We start from the raw sequence: 18,951 nt of genomic DNA on the forward strand, positions 1-18,951 counted from the left end.
AAAAGAGATTATCCATCAGAGATGTATTATCATCCGACAATGTTTAGTTCGCTGCCGTTGTCAGAATCACCGTGTTTTGTTTCTGCACGTTAAGTGGCTGTTAAACAGCACACACACTCTCTCGGGATTGTAACGTATGATGAAAGAAACAGAGGAGAAAGACTAAAATACACTAGTTGTTCGGTTCAGTACACACTACGTGGAATTAATGAAAATGCGGTTGTCTCTACCTGAATTTTTCAGAAGATAAAGGTGCTGTAAGCGATTTTAGCCATTCTGGAAATTCCACAAGCTGAGCCTTTGGATAAGCCACGCCCTCTCTTTCTAAAACCAAGCACTCCAAAGATACCAAACTAGCTTTATTGAGACCGATACAGAGCAGAAGTGGTTGACAAAAACTACAGCAGCATAACAGCACCCTCAACTGACAACTGTTATGAACAACATGGCATAAAAATGGCATTAAGCCTCAATAATTTGCTGCAACTACAATACTATGAGAACGCGCAAAATGACTGACAGACCTCTACTCAGGATTGGGAAACATCAGGAAAAGACTTTCCAAGATTCCAAATTAATTCCAGTAAACAAACGAGACAGGAAAACTGTTAAACATAATGCAAATTCAAATTTGAAACACTTGCACATTTGGATTGAATGCAACACACTGAGGAAAGGACCTACGCTGATAAAGGAATAGCTGAACATAGGACTGGGCATTTTTTCCGATTAATTCAAATTTGTGTTTTGATAATTTTTTTTATTAAAAAATAAATAAATAAAAAAAATTTTTAATCGAGATTCAGCACAAAATACTGCGAACGCTAAAGTTAGATACATTGTAAATCCACCATTTTACAACTGAATAATGAAGAGAAAAAGAATTCATAGCGCTTGTCTTAATTCCGCTCCCGATCTGATCAGCTGCACGTGTATGGTGCGCTCCAAATGAACGTGACAGGTTAACAACACGTAGACTGATATAAAAGACAGTGGTAATATTCACTTTTCTTTTTACCCATAATAAAGCATTAGTTACGTGACAGTTATGGGCGCTCCATTTCAAATCACGGAGAGGCTATATATATTGGAGAATCAAACGTCCGCCTCTCCTTTGACCATGACGATTTAGATAGATCGCTAATTATTGCTTTGTTCGGTGATGTGTTTCAAGTGTACTGCATCTATAGCCTACAACTGACAAGCGATCATTTTGACAAACTTTGCTATGGTAATGATAAATGAATTCATATTGCTGACCTGCTCAGCGTGAACCGCTAGAGGGTGTGTCTCTATCTGCAGGGGTTTATGAATATACACACAAATTGTTTGATATACAAATGAGAACTTTTAAGAAAAACTTGATAATTTATAGATATTGATTTCTAGATAACGTACTAGATAGACTTGGTTTAGATAAAATTAATACCTACACTGGCTAAGAATTATTTTGCGGTTTTCTTATTCTATTATTTCTGAACCTCTGGGTAAATTAGATTTTGATTTATTTTACATTTACACTCTGTTGACAACTTCCCCCTGAGGTGCATTTGTACATTTTTCTTGCACATCTTTGTTTCCTATAATGGAAAAACTTGGATTTTTACTTGGATTGCCTTGCATTCCAATAAAGAACATACAGTTTGAATCATGTTGGAGTACATTTAAAAGCTGAAAAAAATCGAATCGTGAATGGTGAATTGTCCATAAGTTCGATAAAAATCGAGATTTCATTTTTTTGCCATATCGCCCAGCCCTAATTGAACATTTAAATTATGTAGTTTAACCACCCTCATAGCATTCCAAACCCATATGGCTTTCTTTCTTCAATAGAACACAAAAGAAGATATATTGAAAAATCCACAATATCTTAGTAAGGTGGAAACAACAAACTCTTAGGATCTTGAAGATGCTTTCAAACAATTAAGGGGAAAAAAGCCATTTCTGCTATGTGAAACCTATTGCTTGACAATAATATGTTACAGACAGGTTGGAACTAAATGGCAGTCCTGCCGGGAAAGTATTCCGCTGGGAATGTAGGAAATTCCCGGCAGCTCCGTCATGTCAAGCCAATTTCAAGGCTTTCACTGCTAGCTCGTGGTAAGGACACATTCTTGATCAAGACATCCTGAAAATCTCAAGACTTTCCATAAAGCAAGCAGATATCTAAACATCAAACTCGAGAACAAGGCCTCATTTTGCTTAAAAAAAAACGTAACTTATGAAAATCTAAAAACCTCTAATGATGCATTATCTTTGAATTCAAACCAAAGCCAAATCTGCTGCATCTGAGTTCAAGATGAAAAGGGCTTTGAAATTTGAGCCAAGGTAAGTGACCAAACTTACCCTTCAAGTTTTCAATATGGCCTTGCGCCAGCAAACAGAAGCAAAGAGCTGAGCATAGCACTTGTACAACATGGACTCCAAAACCAAACGGAGGCACCGTGCCCAGATTAGGTATAGACAGACAGTCCTTCATTGCAGGACAGTAACCCGGAGTGAGGGTGTTCTGCTAAGCCAAGGCTCAATAAATCAACTTGAAGCAAAAAATGCTGACATTTCAATGAAGGATGCAGTGGCTGCGTTTGGTTGGACTACAAGAAGCATCCTCTAAAATGCTATAAAACCAAAATATTTTAATTTCCTTATGGTTTGAGAGCTAGTATACTAACTGGACTTTGTTACCAGATATACTGTAAATGGAGAGAGAATACATAAGATATTTGTGAGTTACATCATCGTTCTTTTTAAGACCATTTTCTGAGAAGTGAAACTAAAAGACTAACAGAGAAATGGATCCCAGACAGAAGGGGTGAAAATCCACAAAGATATTGAATTAAAGGATACTCCAAGTTCCAATTAGTAAGCGGGTTTTACAACATGCTGCAAACTGTTCCCAGTTGAGTTAGTAAAGGCCAAACAAGCAGAGTAAAAGGTAATAAGTTAAAAGGAGTTCGTCATTTCAATATACTGTATTTCTAAAGGTAAACAAATTCTGTTTTTTATGTTGTACACTAAGTGAACAAACATTGGGGATGAATTGCAAGGGGTTACAGTAGCTTATGGGCCAATTCACTTCCATTTTCCTGCCAGAAAATAAACTTAATTGAAACCAAACTTTGGACAGGAGAATATGTTCAGGAACACTCTTAGTTGAGGTATTAAAGAGGTAGTTTAAACATTTCTACTACTTTTCTACTACTGCTACTTATCTTCCTTTACCAACTTTATGCCACCATCCTTTAATCAGAACATGCAACAGATTCATATCTGTAAACATAGCTCCGTCCATGTGTGTTGCCTGTGGAAAACAAGCCAAATCAAATCGTCTTTGCTAAATCGCCAAAAATTAGGATGGAATTTGCATAATTTGTTTTAATTCTTTAACCTACTGTCTTTAGTGACCCAGGACCTCATTCCACCCCATTTACCTCATCCATTTTTTTGAGTTTTGCCCAACCTCTTTAGTATTCATCAACCTTTCTCAAGTGTATCAATGAAAAATAAAAAAGCAATATTGCAATATTATCATATAGAATATAATATATTCTATTTAAGTGTCCTATTACAGGATATCTATTTCATTGTTTACTGCAACAAAAATGAGTGCAATATTTATACAAATGCCTACTATATCATGCTGGTTTTCTGCGCAACGCTAGTAGATTATCAGTATCCCATATGCATGAACACATACATATTATACATATTTATTATTCAAGGTGGCGCTGTTGTTTCAATGATTGTCTTGATTTACATTTGACATTGTTATCCGTTTAAATCTGCTATGAGTGTTTTAATTAAATTCAGCTGTTTGTTTGCATACACAGGAACAGCTTCTAGGCCAAACAGTACACCCTCTTACTGGCAAAATCCCTCGTGAACAGTGGAACGATTTCCACTTCCAGTAAAAAAAAAAATAATAAAAAACAAAAGGCAAAAGGATCCCAGTGTTTTCCAGACCAAAGACAAAGTAGTACTTATGCATATTCAAGTAATTTTTACTATTTATAGATCTGATATCTGTCTGATCCAAACTACTTGTTTTGCTATTTTAACCCCTTAAACTCTATGGACCTGGCGCTATATCACGAAAAAAGTTTACGCTTCAAACGTTAAAGTATTCGTATACATAAATCAGGCATGTGAGGTATAATTTGAAAGCTTAGAACCTGAACTTTTCAGAGATAACCATCACTTCTGCATTTGTTACTTAACCAAATAAGGCCTCAAAACATTCACGCTGAAAATTAGCGCCCCCCCCAGAGGTAAAGGGGAATAAATAGTTATATAAAAATAGAAATCCTTCACATAGTACCTAAATGGACAAGTCATATATCAAATGAAAGCTCTTATTCTCAGGAATGTGACTGTACAGTTAATGTTGTTGCCCTAATATCACAGTTCAAAATATTTTCAAAAAAATCACAGTGAAATATGATTTCTGTAAGTCATCAAATACAGATGTTTAGTTTATGCTCTGATAACTGCTGCTGTAAGCCCCAAATAGCCACAAACTTTATATCTGCTTTTACCTTAGGAAGTTTTCAAAAACATTAGCCATTTTTTACTTGTCTATGAACTTCCTTGGCTGAATAATCCAATATTATATCTTAGATGTGCAGAACAAAATATGCCATCCAGAAGGAAAAACATACAAAATAAATAATTAGAAAAATATGTTTTTGACTATTGATCATAAAATGTTATACATCAACACAAAGGGGAGGATCTCAGCTTTCAAATGACACCTAGATTGAGCTTCTACAACGAGAGTGATGCTTGAACTGAAAATTAGACTGAATGTCTATGGACGAGCATATCTTTGAGGGCTAAAATGCGTTGGAGCGCCACCTACATATCAGATCTGTATATTGTGATGGAATGTGATAGAGAATTCTTTTTTGTAGTGCTTACTGCCAACTAGTGGAATAAAATGAGACTTTTCAAAATGTGGTAGAGTGAACGGAATCAGAATTTCATGTTTACAAATTTAGGACAGCAAAAAAAAGTTTTTTTGTTTTTTTTTAATTTAGTCTGTTTATCATAAGATTATAAACACATACAATGTTATTTATGAATAATTGGACTCCTTTTTTTATTTGGGGGGTTCTCTGAAAAATGAGACCCATATTTTGCAATTATTCCACAGCACAGTATGTGTGAATGGTGAGCTTTTCAATTTGAGTGTGAAAAATTGCAGGCGGCAGAAATAGTCACTGTATATAAGCACCTGTTTGAGTACTATTGCTTGACCTTAAGATAAATTGCTGTGTAATTGCTCAAGCAGTAGTCCTACCACTTGGAGTTGGTGAACTATGTTAACTCATGTTTGAAAATGAAAAGCCTCCCAGAGTCCCCTTAGATCTTAAGAGACAATAATTGTCTGATGCAGTTGAATGAACAACAATATCAGCAGACTCCACATGCAAGTTCAGAAAGAGGGAGCACACACATCAATACTTTGTCCATCTAACAAACCATCAGTAATATATAGGCGACATGTAAATGGTAAAATATATGTACTGGCTGCGTACAGACTCTAAAATAATTACAATATGTAATCTACCACGTTTTGTCTTAGACGAGCCAACACTGAGATTTTAGACTAGTCAGGCCTATAAGGGATGGTAAGTAGGTTAATACATGATGTGCTAAATGTTTCTATGAGTCCAACTTTTAAATAAAGCAGCACCAGGGTCCAGTGTTTGGGGTAAATATAGAAATTGTCTGCTATGTTCCTCATTTTTAAGTCATTGGATAAAAGCAATGACTAAATGTAAATACAGGTATATATTATTAAAGTGTTCAAAACAGCTGTTAGAGCTCCCCATGACAAAGTACAATTGTACATAGCTGTTATAAGTAGTGATGCTACTTTTGTTCCTCTGTTCTTGGTGAGCACTCATCAGCGAATCCATGACATAAACAAGCCTTGACAATTCAAGAATCCTTGATATGGGCTATATGACACTGACTGAGTTTTGGGTGGGTTATTTATGTCCTTTTTGGAAATCATTTAAAGACCCAACACAATCAAAGTTTTGTGGCTTTAAGTCCATATGTGTTTGCTTTGAGATGATCTATATGCTAGTGCCCTACTAAACATTAACCAAATTTGTATTTAGCAGATATATACATTTCTAAAGTCTTTCTCTTCCTGGAAAATGGACCAAAAATATAATGTCTATTGTTGAACTACACAGATTTTTGTCCAATTAAATGCTCTCTAAAAAGAGTATCCCACTGCAACCTACCTGCAAGTAGCAAATCATGGTTTATGACTGTGGCGTTACTAATGCCATTTGCAATTTAAAAAAAGGACGAGCCTTTTAATATGCACCACCCAAAAAATATGTTTCAATAAGACAGGAAACTGTGCTTGTCAAGCGATTTTAGTGTTTTTTTTTTTTAAATATATATATTCCAACATTTGTAAATGTGGTCAAACAGACTCAATTATAACTCAATTGTTCACTATTTTTGCCAAAGCAATGAACAAATCTTGTTGCAGTTTTATTTAAAAAGAGCTTCAGAAAACTTTAAGCCAATAATCCATTGCTCCTACACAATGGGGTTTGCGAAGTACAGGAATATTTCTGGGATTGGTGGAACAACCTCATATTAAATGCTAGGCTATGTATATTCCCTTTTTTAAAAGCAACAAAGCACACTAGAAGACAATAACCTTGACTGAGCGCTAAAGTGATCTCTAGCATATTGCTCTGCCTTATTTCACTCTGACTGCCAGTGCACTTCACCATCTATAGAAGTCAAATGGAGTTGGACGCCCTCCCATCAGCTAATTTTAGGCAGCACTCTCCAGCACTCTCCCTTGAGCAGAAACGGGGTAAGCATGGATCACTTTCATGTGACGCGGTGGGGTTTGGGGATAGAGGTTAGGAAAAGGTGGGGAGGCTCTCAGTCAGGTCTTTATATTACAAGCATCTTCACATACTTGAAGTCATCAAGAATGGCAACCAATTGGAAATAGAGCTAAAAGTTAACCCTCTGGTTATGTACAGGTCATTTTGAAAAAACTAATCTTCATTTTATATTTGGCCAAAATGACTTTGGGTTCCCCACAATAATTAATAATTGAATCAGTAAAATAAATAAATAAATACATACATAATGATATTTGTTTATTTTTCTGCAATGCTAGGGTGTATTGGGTGATTTCTAGGGTATTGCAGGATGGTTGCTTACTGCCCCAAGTCAAAAGAGACTCCAAGTATGACATTCTGATGCCTAGATAAGTGTGGGGACATTTTCTAGAGGATTTTTTGCTAATTTTTTGTTTGCCTTGGAGATGTCGTATTCCAAAATAAAAATGCTAGATTATGAGCACTGCTGCCGAAATTTTCATGGTTCATAAATATTCTTGACACACTGTAATGCTTGCTATCCTCAGTCAGCTGCATGCTTTCTACAGTGCGCACAGCAGTGATTTTTCATTCATGAATGAATCAGTCTTTAACTAATCGCTCGTTCACCTCCATACACTGAGTCACATTTCTCGATCACTGATGTCTCTCCCTTTTGAAGCCGATGAGCTCTAGTTTGAAGTGCGAGACTGCTTTGGTGGCTTTTCATGCCTGTAAAGACTGACTATAGCACGAGCATATAGCACGAGCAAATAGCACTGAAGTGCGGGTTGTGAAGGAGCATATCATTGGTTTGACCCACTGTGTGAATCCACCCTTTCACTGAACAAGCAAGGATCAGGATCTGTTGACCGACTGAAGGAGAGGATTTTTATTGTATTTTTTTCCATTTATTTTGGTAATCTCGCTCAAAATGAAGAGAAAATGACTAGATGAATTATGAGTAAAAGTGACTGATGACATTACAAAGACATCAGGATGTAATTGAATTACTTTTAATTATGTTTAGGCTTACATTGTTGTCTTTTTGTTTAGTCATGCACAGCAGTTCAAAAATGATAGCTACTGTATTCTTTGTTGTCATTTGTGGGTAAAATGCTCATGATGCTTAAACACTGCTGAATTCTCCAAGCAGATTTGTAGATATGCACATTTTTATAAAGCATAATTAGACTTGTTTTGGATGTGACGTGAACAACGCTGTATCAGTGGTTTAATTACTCATTGAAAACACATTAAAGATTGCCACATATTGGATAAGTTGTGATTTATTGAATGAATCAGTGAACAAATGACAGAAAGAGAAACATAATCTAGAGCAGTGTTTCATAAACTATGGGTCGTCACCCAAACTGGGTAGCATTGCCATACATGTTGGGTTGCAAGGTGTTTTAATTAGTGAATTAACTAAAATTTCTTTGAGCAAATGTGCTCTTCAGTCTACTCTTTCACACTGTTGTGCTGGCAAGAACTGTCTTTCAGCTGTTTTTATGATGACATCTCTCCGCAATATCATTTGATAGGCACACTCTCTCTCTCTCTGTGATATCAAGCGAGGCGGTGGCGCTGTCAGGTGCTGAGGTGATGCAGTCAACGTGTCACTCGGCTTGACATTTTCGCGAACACCGCGGTTACTGTGTACACTAGCAAAATTTGACAAGATGTATTTTTTTTGTCTCTGTTTTATATAAATCAGAAAGAGTGAGGAGCGAACACAAAGTGTTATGTGCACAAGTTCAAAGTAATTAGTCGCTCTTAATAAGACATACCACGCAGCACCAGCAGCTCGAGAGAAAGCTGCGAAAATTCTCTCAGAACAAGACGAAAAGCAGTTTTTTAACACTTAAAGTTAGTAAAATAGTTATGATTAATGTTTCAATATAAAGAGAAACAAGTGAGTACTGTCTATCAAAGTGTGATAAATTAGTTGCTTACAAACAATCGCTCTGTACTATTGTGCGTCATGCAGTTAATTTTCAAAGTCCAATCCTAAATAAATAAAAAGACATTAGTATGAGTAATGGTCAGTTTAACACTAATTTACTGATCTTGTCTGTTCTATTGAAACTATTATTACAAATGAATGAACCATTTACCATGGTAAGCAAAGTTTCTGCCAAAATACCATAGTTACTGCAATTATTGTTACTAGACCTACTTTAAAACTTGAAATTCATATGGTATCACCTTCAAACTGCGTGGTTTTTTATTTTCCCAACTAATAAGTTGCCATCATTTTTTTATTATTTTTTTTTTTTACTTTTTATTATATTAACAATTGCACAGGCAAAACATTACCAAATTCTGGTCAAAAAGAATAACTTACTAGTTTTTTTGTTTATCATATTGCAGTTCAAATCGCAATTGCAATTTGACTTTTTGTCCAGTTGTATTTTTTTATTTTTTTTTTTACCTTGTATAGTTTGAGGTTGAGGGCATGTCACATAACAGGTCCATGATGACACCTGTCTAATTTGAAAAACTTCTACCAAGTGATGAGTGAATTTGTGGCAAAATATTGCAGTCTTTAACTTCAACAACAAAGCCACCAGTTAAGAACTACTTATCCAATAATTTATAAATGGCAACCTACGCAAAGATGTGATCCAAGCATGTGATCCAATCATATAGTTTTGTTTCATACCAGAACGTGCAGCTTGTAGCACTTCAAATGCATTTCCATTAACTATGCTGCTATTAACTCAATGTCAACAGGTAAGAACACACAAGTAAAATGACTGTAAACAACTCCATCCATTAATCTGTCAACTAATATTTTCATGCACTTGGATGGAGAGAATCTCTTTGGTTTTACTGTCTGTCCAATTTGATGCCATTTATTTACAGAAATGTAGATAATTCCAATTGTCAACTTCCGCATCACAGGCTTGCAATTAAGTGGCATGGTATAATTGTGTCAGCTCCATCAAAACATGTGACTGGCTCAAACTTGTTGACATTTTCTGCATGCATGGAATATCTGGATGACCCACTGCATTTGTCAAAATGTGCAGTATATACAGAGTACACTGAATGGAATACTGTATCCCATGTGCTCTATTCTGCAATGCACTTAAATTGATCTTCAATTGTGACAAATTAAACCATGATTTTTAATGTCTTCTTTTTGACTCAATATTTTGAAGATACTCAATATACTGAACAAACTACCCATAATTGGATTAAAATTGCTAAACAAGCATCAGAGCTGTGGCACAGCGGACTGTACACATACTCAGGACACGTACTGTCCTGTGAGATTTGTAGGCTTACGGTGACCCAGTTTCGAGGCTAATGTTTGGGATGTAAAAAAAAAAAAAAAAAGAATGTCAAATGACTCCAATTCAATGATAAAGCCATTCATTTTTACGTATCTTCTTATACTTCAAAAGGTAAAGAAGTGCCAGTAAAGCCTGTTGGTGCGAGCATTTCACATTCATGATGCTAATTGCATACATTTATGTCACAAACAAGCCAGGAGACATTATCACTTTGAAGAGTCTGGTGGACGTTTCCCCATTATATTTCATTTTAAAAATGTGCATGGCATACTTATAACTAAACAGCGAAGAACCCTTCGAAAAAAATTATACTGGACTGGTGTGAGACTCGGATAAGAACAAACTCTAAAGTGTTGGTTATGTACTGTAATAGCTGTTATCATTTCAGTTCTGCAAAAGTTAATTCCTTGAGTAAGTTTTTCATCTAAACTGAGGTTGATGCAACATTTACAGATGTAAGCCTATTTGAAAAGACAAGAATGTATGTGTAGCCTTTAAAATGGTTCTAAAGAACTTTTTGTGTGCTTTGAGTTTTTGTAAATACCTAATCAGAAAATACTCATCAACACCCAAGCAGAACAACTTTTCTGAACTCGGGAGTGTCTATTTATAGACCGATTTGTCTGCCGGGCTGATTAATTGGACGCCATTCAAACATTTTGAGATTGACATCATATCTGTTGGCTATGGGTACAAAATATTTTGGTTGACCATTAATTCAGTCGTTTGTTTGTACATACCTGTAGTACCGTGACTGGAGGTACGTTGAGCAGACAGCTTTGGAGACGTGACTGGCTGAGCCGAAATCTATGACTTTCACCCGGAAGGGTTGCCGCACAGGGTCCACAAGCATGATATTCTCAGGCTTTAGGTCAGCATGGATCAGTCCCATGGCCTTCAACTTCTTAAGCGCCGTGGCCACCTGCTGAAGAATGGGGCGGATTACCTTCAGAGGTAGTGGGCTGAATTTGTTCTGCTTGAGGAAGTCGTACAGGTTCTGCTCCAGCATCTCAAACACGAGGCAGGTGTGGCTTCGGTGCTGGAAACACTCAAAGGCTCGCACCAGATTATGCTCGTCGGCGTTCTCGTTGCTGAGGCGGGCCAGGATACCCACCTCGATCTGGCCCTGTCGTGCATACGATGGGTGATTCTTCAGGATCTTGACAGCCACAATCTCATTGGTACCTCGCTTCCAGCATTTCACAACCTGGCCGAAAGTACCACGACCGAGGAAGTCCAATATCTCGTAGGTGTTCTTCAAAGAGCAGAGCAACTCATGTTGTACCAACTGGTAGTCACCATCCCCACTTCCAGAACTTCCACCTTGCTTTGCAGGCCCTCCACCGACTGCAGCCGGCACCACACCCGGTGGGTTTCCCACGTTTGATTGCAACATTGCAGGTAACATTGGCAGGTCCTCCACTATCTGCATGGTGCTCCCCAAGTTCTCAAGCTCCTCGCTCTTACGTTTCAAACCGCATCTGTGGGAGCTGTCTTGCAAGTCCAAATTTCCACAGCCTTCCCGGTCACCCTCGTCTTCTCCCCCACCACCTTCGTCACCACCACCACCCTTCCCTCCACCTCCTCCTCCTTGACTGTCGCTTCCCTTTCCCCTACCCCCTCCAGCTGCACCTGAAGCTCCACTGCTGCTACACCTTCCTTTGTCCTGTTGCTCCTGCTTCTTGCCCTTAAAGGATACGCCCCCTTTTTGCTGCGGTGCCGTTGCGTTGGTATGCTGTCGTCGTACACCTCGTACAGCAGCTGTCTGCACTGGAATATTCTGCCCGCGGTGTCTGTCAACCGCAGAATCTCGGGTCTTGAACAAAGGAGTAAGTTTTGTCGGGTACACAATGCCAAGGCTTCTACCATTTAAATAAGTCTGTGGGTAGGCCCTCTCATGGTAAACACAGTTCCTGGGTTCAACTTTGAGTTTCTTCACAATACAAAAGGCACTTGTCTGAGTTTGAAAATCTTGTGGTGGATAGACCAAGACTTGTGAGGCCATACCTGCGAATATAAGAAAAACAGAGGCTTAATTACTAGCGCTCTACTAATGCTTTTGAGAAATTAAGGTGAACAAAAAATTTTACCATTTCCAATTACAAACATTTGAGGCTTGGTAGATGAGTCTGAGAATACTGAAAAGTGAGTCCCTGCAAATTCTGAGGTGATTTGTATTTGTATATAAACTCTGGCATTAATTCACAATCTTTATCTAAAAGTAACATGGTAGCATTTTTTGAGATGGCAGCTGACCTTAAGACAAATGTTCTTATGTTTTTATGATTTCTACAAGCTGTGACATTTAAAATAAAAGCAACATTTTCAAAATATTGCAACACATCAATTTGAAGTGTCTTTATTTTCTTGCTCTTAGTTAGGCTAATTTAGACAATAGTATGCAACAAGTTTGTAAAACTACTGGTGTAAAATATCTGAGTGCTAAAATATTTGGAAGAATTATTACATAGGACTGGAAAAGATTGTTTTACTTATAGTCTCTAATTGTGGTGTTAATGATTAATCAATGATCAATTAATTGTGGTTAATAATTCATTGATTATGCTTACTGAATACCGTTTGATCAATTTCAACACAAATGTTTTCAGTTATCATTTGAGTAGTAGGGGAAAACATTTTTTAAAATTCCTTAAAATTGATTGACATCCCTAGTCTCCATCCATTATCAATTTATATTTATAACTAATATTTGTGGAAGTTTTTCCTCTCAGTTTGCAGTGTGACATCACCGGGGTCCATAAGCTGAATGTAAACAACTTGTTATGGGTCAATGAACCTGAAGCGGCATCATCTGGCTGACATCATCCTTGATCTTTGACCCTATGCTACACTGGAGAACGTCAGACTTCAGTAGCAGACAACAGGCAGAGATAATGACATACTGCAGCAGAAGTTGGACTTCCTCCCGCTAACACCCACCAAACCACCTTCCATTAATGCCATAAACAGAAACAACTAATGGCTCACAGGTTCACATGACCTTTTCATATCAGTTTACTTGAATCGACTTGCAGGTCTCAAGGCAACGGCTGTTTCAAGTGAGCATTAAAGACAGAGGGTTAAGTTAGAGACACTAGAGTCACAGTATCTGTATCTGTGTATGCCAGGCATCAATATTCTCAATAAGACATCCGAACAAGGAAGGTATTCTGAAATTTAGCATAGTCATCAAAAATTCACCTTTTGTAGAAAGAAAGACATTCACGTTTGTAATGACATGAGGGTCAGTATACAATTACAATAATAGTGATACTTGCCTTAGCACACAACACTAAGTCAGTCTCTATGACAGTATTGTGGTTATTGTCCATATTTGCTTCCTGTTGTTGCAAAAATGCACATAGGTACTGCTATCTTGGAGTCAAAAGTAGTGGTACTACTCAGTTAAGATTTTTATTTACACCAAGCTCTTCTCTGGGGTCAACCCCACCTTTAGATTTGATTACCAGAACAAAAATATTAGATTGTGTCCTTTGCATCAGATCAACATAGAACCACAATTTTAAAAAGATGCTGCCAATTTTACATTCATGTGGCTTACATCCTATATAAATGTTATGGCTTGTCCTACTCAAGTTGAGGGCAGACCCGCTCTTGAAATTTCAAGAGTAACTTTCCTATATTGTGCAAATAACCAACAGAGATGAAGGGAGGGGAGAGAAGCTAAATGTGAGTATCACAACATTTCAAAAAACCACAGGGCTGGGGGGCCTGGGTAGCTCAGCAAGTAAAGACGCTGACTACCACCCCTGGAGTCGCGAGTTCTAATCCAGGGTGTGCTGAGTGACTCCAGCCAGGTCTCCTAAGTAACCAAATTGGCTTGGTTGCTAGGGAGGGTAGAGTCACATGGGGTAACCTCCTTGTGGTCGTTATAATGTGTAGTTCTTGCTCTCGGTGGGGCGCGTGGTGAATTGCGCGTGGACGCCGCGGAGAACAGCGTGAAGCCTCCACAAGCGCTACATCTCTGCGGTAATACACTCAACTAGACACGTGATAAGATGCGCGGATTGACGTCTCAGATGCGGAGGCAACTGAGATTCATCCTTCGCCACCTGGATTGAGGCGAGTCACTACGCCACCACGAGGACTTAAAGCGCATTGGGAATTGGGCATTCCAAATTGGGGAGAAAAAAACAAAAAAAAAAACAGGCTCTTCCAAACTAAAAAAAAAAACAACTGACAAGTTACTATCAAAAACAAACATATTTAATTCTTTGTATACCTGAGTCAGAGTAAAAAGTGTTAGCTCTTATCACTGAACAGCAGCTCTTCAATACAGAACTGTCCCAAATCCAAAAATTTCTACACACAAATTCATGAATGCTACATTACAACAAATAGCCTGTTGTTAACTTTATCTGTTTGATGTTTTACTCTAGAAAAGTACCAGAAATCCATTCTGGCTCCAGTCATTATGTACAGTAACTGTCCTTGTAATCATAGAAATACTAACCGAACCAGTAGGCCGGATTAGCTGTAATAATAGGTAGTAAAATACACAGACATGACACTGGGAAAAATAACCCACAGTAAAAAACAAATAAGTCTAAGAATAAACTGCACTTTTAGACCCCGAACTTAAAAGAAGGCCAGTTAAATAATAGTGTTGATGTGCTGTTTCATCACAATTGTGAATTGGTATAATTACGCAAGTACTGGTAATTATTGTCATTTCACCTTTCAAGGCAATGATATGGTAAAAAGTATTTTTAATTCAAATGCATTGCTTCACTTAGAATAAAATACCGATAAGTACTATGGTATTACGTTGTTTTTGGTCATAGTTTTACATTTATTTACAGTTTTTTTATTTTATTTTTTCCTAATTATTAATTGCAACTTGGTGTTTTAAACCTTTTGCTGTTTTCAATCTGTGAATTTTTTTTTTTTTTTTTGGCCTTCAAATTTGCATATCGTTTAAAGTAGATATACATAGCATTTATATAAAATTAATTTAAGAAATAATTAAATTAATTTATTCTCAAAATTTTAATTCTGCTGTTAGTATAAATACAATGGTACATACATGTGGGATCATTAAGTACCATGGTATTTATCAGAGTAAATTACTGTTACTATTGTATTATTGTCAAAAAAAGTAAACATTTCTGCCAATGACTTGTGAGTCACATTTCAACAACTATAATTTCATTAAATAGATAAATAAATATCTGATCCAAAACCAAAAAGAAGCAGTCTCTTACACTGACAAGCCAAAACATTATGACTAATATACTGTTGGTCCTCCGCATGCTGCCAAAACAGCACCGACCCGCCGAGGCATTGACTCTACAAGACCCCTGAAGGTGTCCTGTGGTATCTGGCACCAAGACATTAGCAGCAGATCCTTCAAGTCATTTAAGTTGTGAGGTGGATCCGCCATGGATCGGACTTCTGTGTCCAGCACATAACACAGATGCTCAATCGTATTGAGATCTGGGGAATTTGGAGGCCAGGGCAACACTTTGAACTCTTCATCATGTTCCTCAAACCATTCCTGAACAATGTGTGGTGTGGCAGGATGCATTATCCTGCTGAAAGAGGCCACTGCCATCAGGGAATACCAATGCAATGAAGGGGTGTACCTGGGCTACAATGATGTTTAGGAAGGTGGCACGAGTCAAACTGACATCCACATGAATGGCCGGACCCAGGGTTTCCCAGCAGAATATTGCCCATAGCATCACACACCCTCCATAGATTTGTGTCTTACCACAGTGCATCTTGGTGCCATCTCTTCCCCAGGTAAACGGTACACATGTACATGTCCATCCACGTGATGTAAAAGAAAACGAGACTCACCAGATCAGGCGACCTTCTTCCACTGTTCCAAGGTCCACTTCCGAGGCTCACGTGCCCATTGTAGGCGCTTTAGATGGTGGACAGGGGTCATCATGGGCACCCTGATCGGTCTGCGGCTATGCATCCCCAAACGCAGCAGGGTGCGATGCACTGTGTGTTGAGACACATTCCTCCCGTAACCATCATTAAAATTTTCTGTGACTTGTGCCACAGTAGACCTTCTGTCGGTTCAGTCCAGACAGGCAACACCCTGTCACCGGTTTGTGGTTTGTCCCTCCTCGGACCACTGTCAGTAGGTACTCACCACTGCTGACAGGAAGCACACCACAAGCCTTGCCATTTCAGAGATGCTCTGACCCAGTTGTCTGGCCATAACAATTTGGCGCTTGTCAAAGTCACTCTGGCCTTTATTCCTGCCCATTTCTCCTGCATTCAACATGCTGACTATGAGAACTGATTGTTCGCTTACCTTCTAATCTACCCAGACCTTGACATGTGGCCTTGTTAGGAGACGATCAACATTATTCACTTCACCTGTGAGTGGTCATAATGTTTTGGTTCTGCTGCGTATAGGGCTGCGAAGCCGCAGACCGGTCATACTGCCCATGATGACCCGTCCACCATCGAAAGCGCCTAAAATGGGCACGCGAGCGTTGGAACTGGAACTTGGAGCAGTGGAAGAAGGTCGCCTGGTCCGATAAGTCCCGTTTTCTTTTACATCACCTGGACGGCCATGTAAGTGCGCGCAGTTTACCTGGGGAAGTGATGGCACTAGGGTGCACTGTGGGAAGACGTCAAGCCAGTGGAGGGAGTGTGATGCTCTGGGCAATGTTCTGCTGGGAAACCCTAGGGCCGGCCATTCATGTGGGCATCAATTTGACACATGCCACCTACCTAAACATCATTGCAGACCAGGCACACCCCTTCATGGCATTGGTATTTCCTATTGGGAGTGGCCTCTTTCAACAGAATAATGCGCCCTGCCACACTGCACACATTGTTTGGGAATGGCTTGAGGAACATGATGAAGAGTTCAAGGTGTTGCCTTGGCCTCCAAATTCCCCAGATCTCAATCCAACTGAGCATCTATGGGATGTGCCGAACCAACAGTTCAATCCATGCAGCGTCACCTCGCAGCTTACAGGACTTAAAGGATCTGCTGCTAATGTCTTGGTGCCAGATACCACAGGACACCTTCAGGGGTCTTGTAGTGTCCATGTCTCGGCGGGTCGACACTACTGGAATTGATATAAAATATTTACATTTTTCATATTTTGACATACCTAACTTTTAAAATAACCATTCCCTCTAAATGGACTACAGCTTAAACAAGCATGAAAACCAAAAACAACATTTATATAGTCTTTTGTCTTGAATTGGACAAAATACTACTGGGAGCAAAAAGGGATCAGAACACTCAGGTTGCCCACACACAAACGGCACTGTGCACCATCCACTAGGCCATGTCCCTGACAACACAATGTTTTTATTTTATTTTTATTTAGTTTAAGTGGCAGCTGCAAAGGGCATTGTAATTGACATGTTGCTTGATGTTCCTCATCTAAGAACACATCTGCCTTTATTTCTCTACTTCAAATGAAATAACCTAAGTTCAACCCTCTTTAAACTGCAACCTAAAGTAATTTACTGGTGTGTGACCTGTTCTGACACCAGTTTGAATTAACTAGACGAGAAAAAAAAATAATACTAATCAGGAGCCAAAAAAGGTGGCACCTCGGAGGTGGAAAAAGTGGAAAAGCCAACTAGAAACAGATTTCCCTATTTTTTTGACCAATGAATTTCCATTACTTTTTCAGTGCTTATTAGCCTACTAGACAGGTTTTTATTTTTTTTATTTATCATAAGCCAAAGAAATAGTCTAGAGCAGAGCAAAACTAGAGAAATTTGACTGGAGAAAGTGTGTTCTCTATTATTATAGGTGGTTGGAAGAGATAGGTTGAAAATTAAGAAGGAATGGTGATGTCAACCAAAAATGAAAGTCGTATCAGTTTTCTTTGGAATAAGACCAGGAATGTGTAGCCCATTAAATTAATTTCACAATTTTTAAAATGGAAATTAATATAATTTGTGCAGCACTAGTGTCATCAAATAGAACTGCAAAAATATGTATTAAAAAAAAAAATAAAAATAAAAAATAAAAAAAAAGGTAGATATTTCTACCCCAAACTCATGCCATTAGTCACTATGTTGCCATGTCCGGATGCTCAAACAAATAGCACGACAGAGTCACAGTTTTTCTCCACTTTTCAGGGGATCAACCTATGAATAGTTAATTTATAGCTGTCTATGTATATATAGGCTGGGCTTCAAAAAAGTAAACAGAGTCAATTTTGATATTATGTTGGCTTTAAAAATAGCATACAAACAAATAAGGCCTTTAACCTCCTCTGGAAGTGAACTCCTTAGTCAGTCCAAATTCCCAACTGTACTGGCATCTTTACAATGTTCTACATTTGTGCCAACCACTAAGAAGGTGCCTCGGATCACGGTCTGATTACAGTGAGGCAGCCGTTCAGACCAGTGCTGTAAAGACACATCTCTTTTGAAACATGGTTCTGGGTTCCTCTTTGATAATGAAAAACACAAGAGAAAAGGGAACAGGAAGTCATTTTCAACAAAGTTTCCTGTTCTCAAGGAAAAACCCAAATGCATGTGACAACATTCCACAATAGGAGTAAACAAATTATTTGGGGAAACAACAGCAGGTCAGGAGGCAATGTTATGCCTCAGTGTTTTTCAGCCATTTGACTATGTATCTTGTTATTAGGGCTGGGCGATATGGCTTCAAAAATTATATCTCCATATTTTTCAGCGTATTGATGATATTTGATATCTAAAAAAATACAGTAAATATCTAGAAAAATTAAAAGGCATGTTTTCAACAATTTCTTTAAATAAATTAACACCGAGAATTATATAGAGGCTAATGGTTTTAATTT

The 18,951-nt window shown here is 38.2% G+C and overlaps 1 protein-coding gene across 4 annotated transcripts in view; it reads right to left on the bottom strand.

Moving 5' to 3' along the window:
- Positions 1-18,951, bottom strand: part of LOC127456306 (homeodomain-interacting protein kinase 3-like) — an 86,725-nt gene that overhangs the window by 51,937 nt on the left and 15,837 nt on the right. For all 4 annotated transcript variants that reach the window (XM_051724731.1, XM_051724729.1, XM_051724728.1 and 1 more), the window contains exon 2: positions 10,909-12,175. In XM_051724731.1, the coding sequence (XP_051580691.1) occupies positions 10,909-12,173 (1,265 nt within the window). In that variant the 5' untranslated portion in view covers positions 12,174-12,175. The remainder of the gene's footprint in view (positions 1-10,908; positions 12,176-18,951) is intronic.

Source organism: Myxocyprinus asiaticus, chromosome 18 (assembly GCF_019703515.2).
Source record: "Myxocyprinus asiaticus isolate MX2 ecotype Aquarium Trade chromosome 18, UBuf_Myxa_2, whole genome shotgun sequence".
NCBI lineage: Eukaryota > Metazoa > Chordata > Actinopteri > Cypriniformes > Catostomidae > Myxocyprinus > Myxocyprinus asiaticus.